The sequence below is a fragment of the Pogona vitticeps genome, chromosome 2 (genome assembly GCF_051106095.1).
Source record: "Pogona vitticeps strain Pit_001003342236 chromosome 2, PviZW2.1, whole genome shotgun sequence".
Lineage (NCBI taxonomy): Eukaryota > Metazoa > Chordata > Lepidosauria > Squamata > Agamidae > Pogona > Pogona vitticeps.
Window position 1 is genome coordinate 70,824,427 of NC_135784.1, and position 19,492 is coordinate 70,843,918.

Here is a 19,492-nt window from a genome sequence, read left to right on the forward strand (position 1 = left end):
AGCTGAACTGAGGAGATTTTAATTCTGAATAGTTGTGAATAGCATTGTGCCATAAATATCTTACTAACTTGGAACTGCCCATTGCCCTATGCTTGAGGCAGATTAGGAAAGTGTTCTGGTATTGTTGCTTTTTAAACACCTTTTAAGAATATATTCTTCCATTGTCAATTATGTTTTTTTAGAGATTTAGGTGTGGATTTAACCTCGAGGCAAAATCCAGAGCAGGAGTCCGGGGGCAGTTTATGTCATCCCACCAACTTCTGCAACATTGCTGGAACCAATTGTATTGGCTCTTGCCTTTCCACTGTACTATTTCAGCGACATGGAGAGGGGGGATTTGCTGCTTGGGTAACAGCCTATCCTCCATATTATTTCACCCAGGCTTCGTGCTCTGGAGAGGACACTCCAGCTTCGCATACAGCGTCGAAACAACACGGGAAGTAGCAGTTACCGGTTATAAGTCTTTGCTCAATTGACGTAGAGCAGGATGCCAGGGGCTACTTCTGACGGTGGGAGAGGTCATTGCACCTCACTATGTAGATACCGCTCACCTTAAGCTGGGCAGCCCCCAGCCAGTAAGGTGCTACCTCGCCACGGTCTGTTAACTTCACAGGGTGCGTGGGGTTTAGGGTCAAACCTGACAAGCAGATCGATAACTGTGCACCATGCAACAATCGTAAGAAAACTTCTGCCCTAAAGCTGGGCACCTGCAAGAAATAGACGATGTGCACAAGACAGCTGTCATCGACATGGAACTGAGTAGACTGCAGATGGACATTGTTGCCCTGTAAGAGACGAGATTGCCAGACTCGGGATCTGTCAAAGAAAAAAACTTCTCTTTCTTCTGGCAGGGAAAACCATCGAATGAGACCAGGGAATATGGTGTTGGCTTTGCAGTCAGAAACATTCTGCTGAGATCCATTGTTCCACCTACTGTGGGGAGTGAAAGAATCCTGTCTCTGCAGCTCCACTCATCAGCAGGACCAGTAACCCTCATTAGTGCATATGCACCAACACTGTCATCCACTCCAGAAGTGAAAGATAAATTCTATGACGATCTGGCAGCTACTATCGAAAAGGTCCCTGAAAGAGAGGCACTGTTCATTCTTGGAGACTTTAACGCTAGAGTTGGTGCTGATCATAATTCTTGGCCCACTTGTCTAGGCCGTTTTGGCATTGGAAAGATGAATGAAAATGGCCAACGCTTGCTGGAGCTTTGCTGCCATTATGGTCTTTGCATCAGCAACACATTCTTTAACACGATGCTGCAACACAGAGTTTCCTGGAGACATCCAAGATCCAAGCATTGGCATCAGCTTGATCTGATCCTCACTAGACGTTCCAGCCTTCCTAGTATTACGATCACACACAGTTACCAGAGTGCTGATTGTGATACTGATCACTCCCTGGTGTGTAGTAGAGTAAAACTGAGAACAAAGAGAGTATATCACATGAAAATGGAAGGAAGACCACATATTGACATCAGCAAGACTCGCGATCAAAGAAAAGTGAAGGAATTTGCCCAAGCACTTGAGGAAGCCCTCCCAGGTCCGGCTAATGTAAATGCACCTGAACGATGGGAACACTTCAAGAACACTGTCTATAACACCGCCTTGTCCACCTTCGGCAAGAAGACCCAAAAGATGGCTGACTGGTTCGAAGCCCATTCAGAGGAGTTAATGCCAGCCATCGAGGTTAAGAGAAGAGCTCTAGCAGATACAAAGCCTGTCCTAGCGAGTACAACTTAAAAGCTCTTCGAGCTGCTCGCAGCCAAGTCCAACAGGCTGCCAGGAGATGCTCCAACGACTATTGGCTCCAGCTCTGCTCTCATATACAGTTAGCAGCGGACACAGGTAACATCAAGGGAATGTATGATGGTATCAAGCAGGCCTTAGGTCCAATACAGAAGAAATCTGCTCCCTTGAAGTCTGCTACAGGTGTGCTCATCCAGGACTGAGCACAGCAGATGGAACGTTGGGTATAGCACTACTCTGAGCTATACAGTGGGGTCTTGACTTAAGAACGACTTGAGTTAAGAACATTTTGACTTAAGAACCACTCTCATAGGAAAATATTGACTTGACTTAAGTACTTAGATTTGAGTTAAGAACTGAAAAAAAAACCACGTGGGAGGCAGGGAAAGTGCAAAATGTGAACTTTCAGTTAACTGTTGGCCAGTGAAAAGGGTGCCTGTCTGCTTCCTCACTCCTCCCAGCGTTTAGAGAGTGGATTGGGAGACAGTCTTCGGACTGCCTGGTACTGTACTGCCGCGACTGTATTTTCCCTGCCTTCCCTGAACCTTTCTTGACCTAAGAAAAAAAGAAACAAAATATCCCCATCTAGTGGTCGAAGGCAGAATAGCAGCTTCCCATTAGTTTCTATGGACGGAAAAGAGCAGATACGGATCAAATGGTTTTCAATGCATTCCTATGGGAAATGCAGATTTGACTTGAGAACCTTTTGACTTGAGAACCGGCTTCCAATACGGATTAAGTTCTCAAGTCAAGACCCCACTGTATTCCAGAGAGAATGTAGTAACCGAAGAAGCATTGAATAACATTGAGTGCCTGCCTGTCTTGGAAGAGCTGGACAGCGAACCAACCCTAGCAGAAATAAAAGCAGCCTTGGACTCCCTCGCCTCCAGCAAGGCACCTGGAAAGGATAACATCCCTGCTGAAGTGCTGAAATGCTGTAAGGAGATCATCACCACTGAACTGTATGAAGTCGTTTGTCTCTGCTGGAGGGAAGGTGGAGTACCACAGGACATGAAGGATGCAAACATTGTCACATTGTACAAGAACAAAGGAGACAGGGGTGACTGCAATAACTACCGTGGCATCTCTCTTCTTAGCGTTGTAGGGAAGCTGCTTGCCTGTGTTGTGCTGAAGAGGCTCCAGGTGCTTGCAGACAGAGTCTATCCAGAATCACAGTGCAGTTTTCGAGCTAGTAGATCCACCACCGACATGGTATTCTCCCTCCGACAGCTGCAGGAGAAATGCAGGGAACAACAACAGCCACTCTTAGTGGCCTTCATAGACCTTACAAAAGCATTTGATCTCGTTAGCAGGAATGGCCTTTTTAAAATACTTCCCAAGATTGGATGTCCACCTCGTCTCCTTAACATCATCAGATCTTTCCATGAGGGAATGAAGGGCACTGTAGTTTTTGACGGCTCAACATCAGACCCCTTTGACATCCGAAGCGGAGTGAAACAGGGCTGTGTCCTCGCACCAACACTTTTTGGGATCTTTTTTGCTGTCATGCTGAAGCATGCCTTTGGAACTGCAACCGAGGGTGTCTATCTCCGGACTAGATCAGACGGAAAGCTCTTCAATCTCTCTAGATTGAGAGCGAAGACGAAAGTCCAACTGAAATGCATGCGGGACTTCCTCTTCGCAGATGATGCAGCCATTGTTGCCCACTCTGCTGAAGACCTCCAACAACTCATGAATCGTTTCAGCAAGGCCTGCCAAGACTTTGGACTAACAATCAGCCTGAAGAAAGCACAAGTCATGGGCCAGGGCGTAGACTCACCTCCTTCTATTACCATCTCTACACAAGAATTGGAGGTTGTTCATGACTTTGTGTACCTTGGCTCAACAATCTCTGACACCCTCTCTCTGGATGTCGAGCTGGATAAACGCATTGGCAAAGCAGCCACCATGTTCTCTAGACTCACAAAGAGAGTATGGCTCAATAAGAAGCTGACGACACATACAAAGATCCAGGTCTATAGAGCCTGTGTCCTAAGCACACGCCTGTACTGCAGTGAGTCTTGGACCCTTTGTGCATGGCAGGAGAGGAAGCTGAACACGTTCCATATGCGTTGCCTCCGACGGATTTTTGGTATCACCTGGCAGGACAAAGTCCCAAACAGAGTAGTCCTAGAACGAGCCGGAATTTTCAGCATGTACACATTACTGAAACAGCCCCGTCTACATTGGCTTGGGCACGTCGTGAGAATGGCTGATGGTCGGATTCCAAAGGATCTCCTGTATGGAGAATTAGTGCAGGGAAATCGCCCCAGAGGGAGACCATAGCTGCGATACAAGGACATCTGCAAGCGAGATCTGAAGGCCTTAGGAATAGACCTCAACAGATGGGAAACCTTGACATCTGAGCGTTCAGCCTGGAGGCAGGCGGTGCATTACGGCCTCTCCCAATTTGAAGAGACCCTTGCCCAGCAGGCCGAGGCAAAGAGGAAGTCACAAAAGCAGCAAAACCAGGGAGCTGGACAGGGGACAGACTGGATCTGTCTCCAGTGTGGAAGGGATTGTCACTCTCGAATTGGCCTCCTCAGCCACACTAGACGCTGTTCCAAGTCCTCCACACAGAGCACGTTACCATAGTCTTTCGAGACTGAAGGATGCCTAACTGTAGGTGTGGATTGGTTAAAAAAAACTGCAGCTCAGTGCAATCCTACTATGAAGGCTGAAGGGAAATGTTAAGTCTTTCCTTCTGTCCCTCCCTCTTTCACACGTGAGTTAATGAACCAGAATAAATAAGCTCTGTTGATTAAAAAAACCCAGTTCTCTTGCAAGGACAGCAAACTCTGGGAAAACACTAATAAAATTGGGCAAGGATGCTTCTAAGACATCTGTCCTCAGCTTTGTTCGTAACTTTTGCAGGATGGAGAAGCAAGGCATATGGTAACAACTATCTGGGGTTTTTTTATATAAATAAACCTTTTGAGACTTGGGATAGGAGCAATATTCAAATCCCATGCAGGAAACATTTTTTTAAAAAGCCAGTCTGTCCTCCCTCCCCCTTGGTCATAAAAGTGTTGGAGTAATTAATTTATGCCTTCTGAGCGGAGTTGGTAGTTGTACTTCCAAAATGTTCCAAACCAATCCTTGTAGAATGTATAAATTAGCATTTTTTTTTCTCTCTGGGAACTGCAAAAGGACTAATGTATCTCTGAAAAAGGATGGATTGAAAGAAAAACAAGAAAAATATTTCCATGAGTGATTACAGCAACACAGACAAGAATTTGAAGAGTAAAAGAGAGAGAGAGAAGGGGGAAAAATCAAAGTGTCTCAGCAAATAAAATAAATTAAATTGACAGAATATATAGTTGCAGCCCCTACAGTTTTACAAGGAAGTTTTATAAACCCAATTTGCCAATTATAAAAAGTTTACAGCCATTACAAGGTAAACCATAGGTTCTCAAATATAGGTGTGGAAGTGCAATTGAATATAGCTGAAAAGAATGGTAGGGATGCCATCAGCCAGAGTAAGGAGCTGAATAATATTCTAAACTATTGTTCTGAGGACTACATCTCCCTATGAGACTGTCTGGGTCTTAAGATCTTCAGGACAGGCCTCTCTCTCTCCTGAAGACAGGACAAAAAAAATTAATCAATCGATTAATTTTGAACATCCATTCCTCTCCTCAGCCCAGAACTGTGGTATCAGAACAGGGCTTGGGTTAAGACTCAAAAGACCTGGATTCAAACGTGCCCTGCCCCGCAGCTATGCAGCTTACTACATGGTTTTCGGCAAGTCAATGTCTGATGTACCTCACAGGGTTATTATGAGCATAAAGTGAGGATGAAAACCATGAACGCATTGGAAAATCATTGGGATATACTGTAAATTCTAAGGTTGATGGTAATGATGAGTATGATGCTTACGTTGGAGCAAAGTGTTAAAGTTGATCTTGCTGTTATGTGGGGATTTTGCAGAAAATGTTGACTCTGTTCTGACATTATTGATGAACAGGAAATATATGCACCATATGGGAGATGGAACAGTATCCTCTGCCCCTACCACAACATCATGGAAAGGTAAAAAGTTGGGAACCCTGTCCATCCTGGCCAATCATAATTCTCAATGGTACGGAGGGGTCCCACTTGCATTCAAACAGGTACACCCTGAAGGTCTCTTCAAAAGTTCCCACTCAACATGCAAAACATGATAGGGGGATGAATGGGACACAGGGCTGAGACACGACATGTGGCCACATGCTCCCTACAAGGGCTCCGGTTTCCTGATTCAATGCCAGCCACAAACAGGAGCTGCAGGCTTTGACAGAAGGCAATGAAGAGCTCACTAAATGACTGGCCAGACTTCATCTATACAAAGACAGAGGAACAAAACTGATTTTATTTTTCCTGATGTGAAACCTAACCTAACTGCCACCGTTGAAAGCCCATTTTTTTCAAATCTCTAGCCTCTTTCTTAGGACTTAAACTTCAAACCCTGTGGCTTCCTGACAGACTTTTCTGTTTCTCCTTCGACCTCATGCTCTGGAAGGCCTAGTCAGATGAAAAGTCGAAAGCTCCCCCTTTGGGAGAATAATTTAATGGTCCAGTAAAGATATTGCCCAACTGTGGCTTTCTGGTCTCCGAACCTAGGCTGTAACTCTCAGTATTATCTTTAGCTAATGGGAGAGTGTCATATTAAAGAGTTACAGAGGCAGTTACCTTCATCACTTGGATCTGACCTAGGAAAAAGGTGTCACATTGTGGCTACCATTTGGCAAACAGACAGGAGTCAGTTGTTTCTTCCTCAGTGATATAAGCTTTGCTTTCAGTTATGTTGTATGTAATCCATCTTCCTTAACATCAGTGGTAAATTTAACACTGAGTTCACTGTAATCTCGACAGCATTCATTACCTTCAAACATGTCTTGCTTTGATTTCTCTCAGATTAGCCCACCTGAACTAACAAAGCACAATTTGCATTCTTTCGTTCTAATGATTAGCTTCCTGGAGGGTTTGAAAGTCTGCATTGTGTTTCACATGGTCAGAATTTCACTTCAACAATTATATTAACTTGCTTCAATGCCCACTAGTGTTATTCTTTCCAGAGAGACAATGCGGAGTGTTTTGCAAGAAAGTGCCACAGGAAAAGAAAAATGGAAATTAAAGAAAGAGAAGGAAAATTCAAAAGGCAGCATGTTGTTACATGATAATTTCACAAGTGAAAAGCTCACATGATTCAGGAGATGAAAACCAGGCAAAGACATTGCAACACACACACACACACACACACACACACACACACACACACACAAGTAGCAGTAAAGTCAGATGTTTAACCAAAGGAATGAGGGAACCAACCACATTGGACATATTTTTGGCTAGGAAACTGTTAATAAGAAAAACAGAAAGATCAGCATTGCTTCTCACTTTGAGTGAAATACAATCATCAGTCTGAGCCTCTAGAAATATCCTTCTGTGAAAAGAAAGCCTCTTTCATCATCTGTATTTATATAGATTACCTTTGTTAGCTCATATGTATTTATGTAGATTAGTTCCTCCATAAACTATCAACACATTGATAAAACACCTGTGGATTTCTGGGAGCAAATGAACAGGCATTAAATTACAAGTACAGATAGAATGGTTGTGTGCAAAGCCCAGTCATGAAACATTTACAATGTATGTCTGGGCAAGTCTACTCAGAAGTAATCCCACTGAGTTCTGTGGGGCTTATAGCCCAGGCCAGTGTGAACAGTGCCGATACATATTTAGACAGGGTGAGGATACTGATTCCCAAAATAGTGGGCAGAGCCAGAATCCAACGGACACATGGCACCCCATTCTCCCATGCATTGTTCACATAGACCTCACGTATTTAGAACAAGACCATAGAGATAACCTATTCCAACCTTCCTACTGTAACCTCCCTAACCCAATATACCCAACAATAGACAATGCACGACTCCCCAAGCCTTTCCTTTCACTGCCCAACAGCTCTCATGCTTAAGCAGTTTCCTCCCACTTCAGTCAAACCTGCATCTCTGCCATTAATATCCTTTGCCTTATTTAGTGACTTCAGAACCAATTCTTGTGGACTTTGCTGAGTTTTCTTCTCTTTGAATCAAATGAGAGATAACTTTACAACTCTCCCTTTTAAAGTGGTTACCTCATTGTTCTTCACAGGGAAAGTGATTATTTTGGATCATTGGAAGACAGGCAGTTCAAGGCAGTTTTAGCATCTATACAAGGGTCTGTGTTAGGTGTTTTCTAACAAATCTATTGTTTAATTCTCCTCCAGTTAATTCTAATACAGTGTCTGGGTGGAATATTCACTCATACTAGCTCAAGGGGTAACCAACAAAGAAGAAGAAAAAGAAACAAACTCTTCAACATGTGTGCTTAATCATGAGACACATATGGATACACTCATATGAGTCACTATTATCTCCAATTAAAGCTACAATTATTACCAGGCATTAATTTGGTTCCACTCCCAACAATGACCGAAGACATTCCTAATTATGACAGGCTTTTATAGATCCTTTGTAATTTTCCTGTTTAAATTGTGCTAATATTATTTATTTTCTAAAGACAAAGGGGAGGGGGAGCGTCTATCTCCCTGCAGTTTGTGCAGATCTGATAATATGTGAAGGCCTCTTCTGCAGCTGCCACATTCATGTGTCAATGAAGTTCAGTCCTTTTACACAAAAAAATTATATAGCTATGGTTCTGTATTCTTTGGTACATTGCATTGCATTGCACATAGGGGTGGCCTTGTACACAGACTGGGAATTTATTTATTTGTTTATTTGTTTATTTATTCGATTTTTACCCCGCCCCTCCAGACAACATCTACTCGGGACGGCTTACATAGGTTAAAACACATCAAAACAGCATATAAATAACATATATATAGTGCAATTATTATAATTAACGTTATCCAAGATGGCAAAACTCAAAAAACAGAAGAAAGAGAAAGAGAAAATCACTTAGTTGACTGGGGCCTGTTTGAATAGTTGGCTTTTGAAAACAAAATTGCAGCTGATAAAGTAGTTTTAATAGGATATGCCTAGTGGGGGCTTGGAAAAACTGGCTTTTTAAAAACCATAGCTCTCAAAATTTCCCATTGACTATGTTGGCTTGGGCTCTGCACTTTTTCAGACTCTGGGCCTCTCACAGGACTTTGGTGGCTGTCAGTTTCTTTCCAATCACAAGTCTACCTACTTCTTGCAACCTATAAAGGCCTAACTGGATTGAGACCTAGCACTTATACTCACCTTCTCCAATACACACCTGCTCAGACAGTATGGTCACCTTCTGAATTCCTCCCTCGAGTATTCCTAAAGTCACATATAAGATGGATGGCAACCAGAGAGAAGGTAATTTTGATTGTGGCATCCTATCTGTGAAACTCTGCAGTCACCTGCACCACTTTTTTTGGTGGTCATTGCTCTTGCTGCCTTTTAATAACAGCAACAATAAAAAGGGTTGTGTGCCATCAAGTCCCTTCTGATTTATGGTGACTCTTCACAGGATTTTCTAGGCATAGAATACTTAGACATGGTTTGTATTCCTCTCTTCTGGGATCATGTGGCTTGCTAAAGGCTACAGAGGCTGGTCTTTGGCTCAAGAGGCACAGTAGAAAATCAGACTCCCAACCTCAAGCTTCACAAGCCAGGTACCTAACTCACTGAGCTATTTAGCCAGACTGTTACCTTTCAGTTGGGGAATAAAAAATTATTTTCAAAAAAAAAAATACTATTCTCTCTATCCACTCTAATTGTTTAAAACATTTGCTTTTGTGTATTTCAAACATTTGCCAATTAGTTGTTGTGGGTTTTCCAGGCTGTTTGGACATGTTTTTAAAGACTTAAGAACATGGCCAAACAGCCCGGATAACCCAAAACAACCATCAGATCCTGGCCGTGAAAGCCTTCGAGAATACATTTACCAATTACATTTATTAAAAATTCCTTTTCAGAGTGTATTTATTGTAAAGATCATAAGTTTGTTGTAAATACAGTACAGTACTGGAAATTTCTCGACACTCACAGGATGGAGAGTGGAACTTTTAACATGTCTGCTAAGTAGATAAATATCACTGAAGTCGTCATTGTGCATAGGAGAGACAGAGCAGGAAAAAGAAGCTTTGGGTGGACCGAACTGGGGTAAGGGGTGATAGTCACTCCTTGACACATCATGCCCTTGTCATGCTCTCCACCTTTGGAAACAACAGTCCCCGCTCTTCTTCTCCTAACAGAACATATGGTTCAAATCTATGGTTTAGAAATTTTGCTAGGGCTGCTTCAAAATGCATCCAGCCCTTGTCAGCAAAAGTTATACCCATCTAACACCATAAGATTCCTGCCAGCTCTTTAAAAATACTTTCAAAATGAGGCCAACATTAGTCATAGTGGCTACTTTGGAACCATGAGTTTAATATAATGGAGAAAACTGAAGGAGACTGAATCACTTGATTCCAATACCTGAAACACTCCTTAGACTACATGGGTGGAAATGATATGTGAGAGGTTATAGCCATTCTCCCTCCGTTTCTTCCTTATATGGTCATGTACATGTCTCAGTGTACCTCAGAGTCAAACTACATGTACGGTTAATCATGAAGCACAGAGTATGACGCATGACTTAAACTAAAAGAAGGGAGTCAAATCCTGACCAGGATCCCTCCCTAATCATGATCCTGATCAATATTCTTTCTTTCAGGTACATAGTGTGAGTCTTTAGTAGAGTTAGGGACAAAGATGTCTTGTGTGGTGACGCAGAGGAATTGCAGGTTGCAGTTTTTCCCCCAAAACATGACTGACCCAACTGCCCCCACCCTCCAGTTTCACCACAGTATAACCAAGAAGGGCTGCAAAGTCTTCATGTTGCAGCTAGGACATTTTTCATGCCCCTGTCCTCTTCATTAGCCTTGGTTCATTTCTCTTGTCAGCTTGTTCTCTGGCTCTGATGTGTGGTTTGACATTTGTTCTTGGCTTCTTCTTAATAGGCTGCTTAGGGTTCAGCTCTGCCTGCAGTTCTCCTAAGCTAGACCGTAAGAAATGCGAGGCTGTCAATGAAAACAGGAGCCCTGTGTCTTCTTCTGCTCCCTTTGGGAACAGATACATAGTCATGCCTGCTGTAACGTCATTCTGTCCTTATAGTCCTTTTCATAACTTCATTGGAGGTGGAGCACAGAAGCAAGAATACCTACAGTATGTTGATGTACTTTCATGTCTTTCAATAGCATTACTATATTTTACTAATGAGAGAAAGAGGGCATTGAAGGTTACCAGCTTTGATAAGAATATTGTGACTCATGTTCCATCTATAATGCAGGCTTATCACAGAACTGTTCTCCTTACACTGGTGCCCTCCAGATTTCCACACTCTGGAATCTTGACCACTGGCCATGCTGGCTGGGTCTAATGAATATTTGGAAGGCAACCAGTTGAGGAAAAGCTGTCAGAAAGAATCCAAAATCCACAGAGAGTCCTGTGGCATTTTGTGAATTGAGACACTTATCTATTTCATGTGATCTGGCAGACTACAGCCCCCTTTAACTCTACTGTCCTACCCACAACTACATGGATATACCTAAAATTCTAAGTAATATTCCTTGCATCTAATGAAGCACACTATAGTTTGGGAAGTGGCCTGCAGTCCACAAAATCATATGCCAAACACAACATTTTAGTTTTTAAGGTGACACAAGAACTTTTCTTGGTTTTTTCTGCAACAGACTGGTGGGGGAGTGTGGGACACGTTGCCTACAAGAGCAACTTTGCCTCATAGTTCAACCTTGCTAGAAATACCTCTTACTGTATTTACAGCAAGGTTGGACTCTGAGACTGATGGGACTCTACAATTTATGGTTTTATGGCCTTCCAGAAATATCAATTCCATTTTATTTTCCACAAGTATCTGGGAGCTTAGGTCAGAGTGTAACTGTAACTTTACAGGACCATGGCCTGAACTTATTTCCAGGCTGACTCATGCTGTTTCTCATCGTCCTGTCTCATTGAATCGTCGTAGGGTTGAAAGGGACCTTGGAGGTCTTCTAGTACAACCCCCTGCCCAAGGCAGGAGACCTCATACCATCCTGGACAGATGGCTATCCAATCCTTTCTTGAAAACCTCCAGCGATGGGACACCCACATCTCGTTCCCTTTGTGGTTGTGATGGAGACAAGGAGGTGGAGACCTCCTTTGTTGTCTCCAAATTATACTTTGTACCACAGATCAGAGGCTCACAAGTTGAAGATTATTTTTTAATGCCAACTAAAATGTATATATTTTATCTCTTTTTCAGAAATGGGGAAGTACAGAGCAACCTGTTAAAACAGGTACTGTTAAGTAACTAACTACTTGAAGAACCTTGAAATTTGAATTCCAATTGATTACTTTTGATTAAAAGCAACATTCCATGACCTGACCTGGCAGTCCAGTGATGAAGCCACTTGCTAAACTCACCTGGAGATGTCAGTACTGCAGAAGCCTTTAAAAGCAACAGCAAATGGATCTTTACCTTCCCAGTTCACAAAGTGGCAACTTCCCAACTTTAACACTCACCCGTCAGGAACGCAGCCCATTAAGTGTACAAATGAATACACTTTATCTTTTGGCACTCAGCTATCTGACCTGGTTCAGGATATTATTTTACCACAGTTTGAACACATACTGTCTCCGTCTGATTAGGATGGCAATCGTGCCTGATTAAGTCAGTTGCTGGCAACAAAACAAATGAGAAATACAAGCACAAGGACTCTCGGATTGGCAGGAAAGGGAGAGGCAGGCGCCCTAATCTTTGGATCGTGAACGTAGCTTATTTTGGACAACCGCCATTATGATCCAATCTCCGTTCTCATCTTATCAGAGTGGGAACAGGAAGGGATCACTTTATGGCATATTGTTACCATGAATAAATGCATCAAAAATCAAGCCCCTAAATAATCACTCTTTCCTGAACATTTTGCAGATATTAAATGTGGGCAGAAATAAACATTAATTGTGAGCTTCTTAAAACCATTTAATGCCATAAAGGTGACATAAGCCTGATGGAAAAATGAATTAGAACCCAACTGTGTCTCACTCCTTTAATATACACCAATGGACTTTGCTTTCAGTGCTCTAATGAGAAAGGTACATAAATTATCATCGAGGTTTCCAGTGGGAGTTACAGTTCAAAACATTCCAGGACATATTGGCTGGAATCCAGTAGTAAATCAAAACTAGAGCAGGCCCATTGAATCAGTGGGATTTGGTGAGTCAACTACTCTACGTTTTATTGATTCAAGGGAACTACTTGAGTTGCAACTTGCTACTGGATTCAACCATAGCATATATGCTTGAGCTGATTTTGTTCACTGAGTGGCTATTGGTGGCCATTTAACCTGCAAGGGCTCACTCTGGTGTACAATGCAAGGGGACTTTCTCCACTTCTCTGCTTCACCACACTTCCTACATCAAAACATAATAAGCGTTCTTCTGCACACAGCTAAATGTTGCAGATAACAAGAAATTCCATGCCCACTGATATCATTTTTATTAGTCTATTCTATTGTGAAGGATAATCACAAAACAAAATCGCCATCAGATATGCAATACTACCTGTTTAGCAAATACTTAATAATAAAACAACCATTCATCAAGAACAGAACCTCTGCAGCAAAGAGCAGAGTTGAGGGGACATCAGCTATTCTATGCCTTCTGAAGATGATGTCTCAGGATACAGAGAATGGTCGTAAAGGTCACTATGTTCCAAACTAAACATGTGATTTAGCAGTTATGATAAATACAGTGAATGTACAAAACATTCTATCTGTGGGCATCCTTGGAGGTATGGGGCCAGTTTCTTGCCCCTGGGATTCGCTTGCAACCTCACAGACTTGACTGATAATCCATGTCCCAATCTCGAAAATGCAAATTATTTCTGTGTATTTGTCATATAGAGCAGAGCATCCCACAACCTATACAAGAGGCAAATTACAATCATTTGAGGTTTTGGCCTGGGGAAAAAGGGTTTGTGGATGAGCAGAGAACCCCCAAACAGCCTAGGAAGTCTATACTTTGCCCATTATTTTATAAACTCAAGTACCTGGATAATACAAGTGGAACTTAATAGTTTAACAAAATAATCATGATATAGCATGTTCATCAGATATCTATAGAAATCATAACCAGACTTTTTCTCCTTTAGCAAGTCATGTCTCAGAGTGAACAACACTAATAGCAATAAATTGTCTATAAATTGGAGAGGACAGTAAAGCAAAAAAGCACCATTATTTGTGTAATACGAAGATATCTCCCCTTCCCCCCTTTAATGGAATTGCTGCAGCTTTTGAACCACTTACTCCAAATATGCTAAAAGAGTGGTGGGAACCACATACCTTGTAGGCTGTGTGCCCTTCTTCCCAGGGATCCTTTCCAGACTGCCATCCCCCAAATCAGTGGGTGGGAGCCTCAGAAGTAGCAGCTACCAATTGATCTTGAAAACAAAGGACAGCCTTTTCTGGCCACAAACTTAAAAAAAAAACAGAAGTGGCCATCCAGTCACCTCTGCTTTCATTTGGGGGTGTGGTGTTGTAGTCCACAGGGCCCCCAGAGAGTCAGCCCCTGGACCCCTGGCACTTGAACAACTCTATACTAAAGAGACAGTAGAGATTTGTGATTATGGTTGCCGAGATCATCAGCACGTGAAATACTTTACAAGGTTGCAAGTAGGCAGAAATCAAGATTCTGCTCTATTTGTATGACATGATTTAAAACTGTGACATGGAATACAAAACCTTACCTTCCGGTAACTTGGGAGAAGTATGAACAGAATTGGGGTCAATGTCTTCTTCAGGCTGGTAATGATAAAGTGTCTGGGACTGTTTCTGCAAGATCCGGTTGCTGTCTTCTTCCAATGCAATGGGGGATGGTGGGGTTGGATTAAACCTGACCTTGGGGAACACATCACTCTCTTGTTTCTCCTGCAGAGAGTTTTGTCCATGGGACTGAGTGACGTTGGACTCTTTCAATTCCAACCATTTGCTTCCTTTCTGCTTGTGGTCTTTTTTCATATTCAGTTTCATTCTGAAAAGGGCATTTTCCACTTGCCCATTCCTTTCTCTGTTGGCCTGTTTTTTCCTCTCCGTTTCTGCCCTGTTTCTGGGCATCTCTGTTGTCGTCACAGCTGGTCCCCTGAAAAGGCTGCTTGCAGTGGCAGTCTTCTGAGGTCTCTGCTCCACTGTGGGAAGTGTGGTGCTTTTGTAACTCCTCTCCTCACTCTTTTCAATGGCACGACTAGTGTCAGGGTAGTTCGTTGTGGGAGGATTTGTGCTTGGCAGAGACAGATCTTCAGTGTACGAAACCAGGTGGGTTGGAGAAGGAGGAGTGACGCTGGTTGCAAGGTAATCATAATCTTCACTCTGCTCCTGGCCAATGCTCTCTTGCTCTGTATGTGCCGAATAACTGTAGTACTTTTTCGGGGGCTCCACCTGGGTGACCTCTCCATCCAATGCCTCTTGGTCATAACTGTAGGGGTCATCATAGTGCTGCTCAAGTTCACTCTCTCCAGGATCAGACAGCTTCTGAGGATTTAATGTGGATTCATTACATTCTGAGAGCTGATAGCACATGAGGTCTCCTCCTGAATTTGGGCAGTGACATACCTTGCACGGAGGCATATGGAAGGTATGCCCCGCCGCATATTTCTGGTCTTCATGGACACAGCCTATTCGTCCACACTGAGGACACCCATCTGCTGGCAGCACGGCGTCGATGCAGTTTGACGGAAGGTCTGGACAGAGCATGAACTGGCAGCTGATCTTCCCTCCTCCTTTGGGGCAAGAGCACTCTGTGCTTCCAAAATCAACAAAGTAAGATTGCCCTTCGGGGACTTTGCCATTGATAAAGCCTACATTCACACAGTCATAGTACTGGTAGCCTTCGCAGGTGCAGCCATGCTGTAGGCAGGAAGCACAGCATTCATCTGGCTCAAGCACTTCTTCAATGCAATTTTCTAGCTGCTTACACTCCACACCTGTGCAATCCTTCTGTGCATCCGAGGTGCCGGTCCAAATAAGCACCAAGAAGACTATGCTCACAGAGCATAAATGTAACACTTGGTGCCTATCCATACTCTTCTTGAACAAGTGCAGCAAAACCTCAGCAATTCTCATCGTGTATTAGGTTCTCTCTCTTTCTCTCTTCCTCACTTGGAAATGCTGCTCACTCAGCTTCAGGTCAGAAATTTTTTCCTGATTTTGTGTTGCAAGTAGAGCCTAGGTTTATGAAAGAGAAATTTGTTAAAGGGTATACTCTACACATATCCTGTTAAACACCAGAGATCCTTTAAAATCGGGAAACTCCCAACATCGAGAAACCAAAATAACTTTGAATGTCATTCATGCACTGTTAAGACATCAAATTCGAAGCTGCAAGCTTCTCATTTCTCTGTCTTGCCCCCCCCCAACTCTATCCATCTTTAAACAGAAATTGGCCTTTGTTATTCATAAAATGCACACATAGTAAAATAAAAAGCAATACTTTGTACTTCAGCAGGTTTTTAAAAAAATGTGCAGAGTTTTTAAAGGAATTCATTTTTTAAAAGAATAATTGTCAGACACAGATCCCTAGATCCTCTTCAGGTACAAGCGGCAAGTATGTCATCGCTGGATTTTATTTTGTACTAGTGATGATGCCAAAATGAAACATCAAATGGGGGAAGAATCAACAACACTGATTTTAATATTTTGAAATCAATTTCTGAAATAGACTCATGTCCTATGGGTGTCCAGATCTGTCTTAAAATGGGCTTTCTTTGGCACTCTCACCATAGGTTCATATTGTTATGGTCACATTTCTGTGACCTAAACTAACTCGGCAGCAGCAATTGTACAACACCGGATGTCCATTAAGGTCCACATGCAGTCACAAAGATGAGCAGTTGGGATTATGGCTACCAAGGCCTTTGGGGAATGTAGCAACATCAGGAACCATAGGAACTCTTTCCCGTGATTCTTTGGGACAACAAAGTCTTCGATGTATGCTCATGATAGCATCTGGCACCTAACAGAGGCTCTTGTCAGCGTCATTGTTCCATAGAGTTACTGCCAGCCTAGGGCAAAGAAAGATGGATTAAGCACTCAGCCCTATTGCACTCCCAGTGGTATGATTGGCAGTCCCCACCCCCAAGATTTATTTTCAGTCTTGAAAATACATATTTTTCCTGGAGTCCAGCTGAAATTTTGTACAGAGAAGTTTGGCATCGTAGATCTGTTTATTAAAAAATGTGGGTTTTTTTTTCATATTTTCATCCAGGAAGCTTTGCTATCAGTCCCTGTAGTGCTTCTGGCAACTGGAGGAGTTGCCTACTATGAATGTGGGTAACTCCTCAAATGTGGGTAGGTCATTATTTTTCATTGTTGTTAGACACCCAGAGTAGTGCTTGTCACTAGACAGGCGGGACACAAATGTAATAAATAAATAAATATCTGGAATATAGTCTCAGGATACACCTTTGTTCTAAAATGTCACTGGGGAACCAAGACACTGATGTGGCTTTCTCCAGCTCCATTTTCTACCTCAGTGTGAGGCTGTGGACAGTGGCATTGGTGCCCTTGTTAGCAAGATGCCATGCCTCCTCCCAGGGCCTATGGGGTTTTGATCTATAAGTTCCCCTATAGATCTGGGAGAGTCAAATCCTTGGAAGAAGACCCAAAAGAACGTGGATGGGGAAAAAAACTGGATAGCATGAAGAGAGTAGTCAAACAGAGGCCCTGGTGGAGGAAGTACATGGTAACAGCCCCAGGCCCAGGAAGTGAAGGCCTTGAAGGGAAGGGACAGTCAGAATTGGAGAGAAGAAGGAGATTGAAGGGTGTAAAACTCAAAGAGCAGAACAATGATCCAATGTGACAGTTGAGGAGGAGGAAGAGGTTGATGAAGGGTCCTGGGCAGATGGCCTAGAAGACCCAAGTGAGGGCTACCAGCTGGAGGTGACTCTCTCAGAAAAAACCAAACTAGCTGGGAACTGGGAGGAAATATACCAAGGGATCCCCTGGGCATCTGGTCCAGCTCTGCATACCTCAAGGTGAAGTAGACCATCACCTTGACCCATGCCCACCTCCTCACCTCTCTTACAGGGGGTGTCTGTAAAGATAGCCTTCTCTTTGAGGGAAATTTTAACATCTACACTGTAGCAATAGCCAAAACATTAATTTTTAAAAATAGGAAAATGTTTTGGGCTTGTCCACTTCTACTATATTGTTCAAAGTGGGACTCTTTCAGTTTAGAATATCTTGATCACTCCATTAGAAAGATCAACTCAGTGTCAGATATTATAGTACAACCACAGACAGCAGAAGCACGAATGAACTGTATCTCCTTGATCCATCATAATATCTGATCTTAACCTTTAAGCACTTTGCAACATTATTTGTTCAACTCTGAAAACATGAGAAAAGCAGAGGAATATTCATCTGGTAGTTACAGAATTTACCCAGCCAGCATTAATTGTTTTAACATTTTCATTTATCATGTTGTCATAAAAGCCTGCTGTCTCTTTTGGCAGCTTTACAATAACATAACATTAGAAAAGTTAAACTGAAACCGAGTGTAGTCTTTCAGCTCTAAAATACAACTGGGAATAAAATTAAGATGGTAATGTCAACAAGCTTGTGCCAATATGCAACCATGTTGATGAGAGCCAGGTTTTCCCCTTGTGTATGCAACAGCAACTTCATGGTCCATTATTTTGCCCTTATTAAACTGCTTCGAACCCACTACTGCAGTTGTAGCTACCCTTTTTTTTTCTTTTTTAATTTACTTTTTATTTTTAAAAAGTAGAGATAAGGTAAGGAATACAAAAGATAGAGGGGGATATGGGGGAAAAAGAGGGGGAAGGAGAACACAAAATGTACTGTCATTCAATCTGTTTGTTCATGTTGCGCTATCAAGTTGAGTTTTCGCCTTTCTACAATTTGATTGCCCTCCAGGTTTCAGCTTACAGTTACATCTTAGTTTAATTCTATCACTGTCTGATGACTCAAGCCATTTATATAATAAATCCCATTGTTCAGTTGCCTTTTATATTGGACACTTCTGATAGAATATCAATTTCTGCCCATATCATCTCAATAAGTTCCTCTTGTTTCGGTATCTCCAATTTCTTCCAGTTCTTAGCATAAAGAATTCTGGCTGCAGTGACTATATATATATATATAACTAGGTAGTTCTTTGTCTTATCCATATTATTCAATATAATGCTTAGTAAAAACAATTCTGGGGTTAGTGGAACATTACAAAGCAGTATTTTTTCTAACAGAGTATGTAGTACTATCCAATACTGTTTCGCTACTCTACAAGTCCACCACATATGGTAAACGCTTCCCTCTTGTGTTTCACACTTCCAACAAACATTTGAAACCTCTGTATAAATCTTTGACCATTTTTCTGGAGTCATATACCACCTATAAAACATATATGTTCTCCTTGAAATTTACCGATTTTGTGAGCTTTATGTTATTTTTCCATATTTGCAACCATTGATCAATATCAATATTATGTCCTATATTTTGTGCCCATCTAATCATAGAATTCTTTTACCATCTCATTTTGCATTTTAGTTTCAAGCAAATAATCATACATTTTCTTAATTACTTTATCATTTCAGCCCAGCAGAAGTTTATTGAATACTGTTTGTTCTGTGTAAAAGCCCTCTATTTTATCTTTTCTATAACTAGACCATGAGTCTAGATATGTTTTGTGTTTCTAACTCTTCTTTGGACCTTAACTCACAATCAT

The 19,492-nt window shown here is 42.2% G+C and overlaps 1 protein-coding gene across 1 annotated transcript in view; it reads right to left on the reverse strand.

Moving 5' to 3' along the window:
- FBLN2 (fibulin 2) overlaps window positions 1–19,492 on the reverse strand; it is a 184,528-nt gene that overhangs the window by 127,299 nt on the left and 37,737 nt on the right. Inside the window, exon 2 of the mRNA XM_078385359.1 lies at window positions 14,499–15,972. Coding sequence (XP_078241485.1) covers window positions 14,499–15,870 — 1,372 coding nt within the window. The 5' untranslated portion in view covers window positions 15,871–15,972. The remainder of the gene's footprint in view (window positions 1–14,498; window positions 15,973–19,492) is intronic.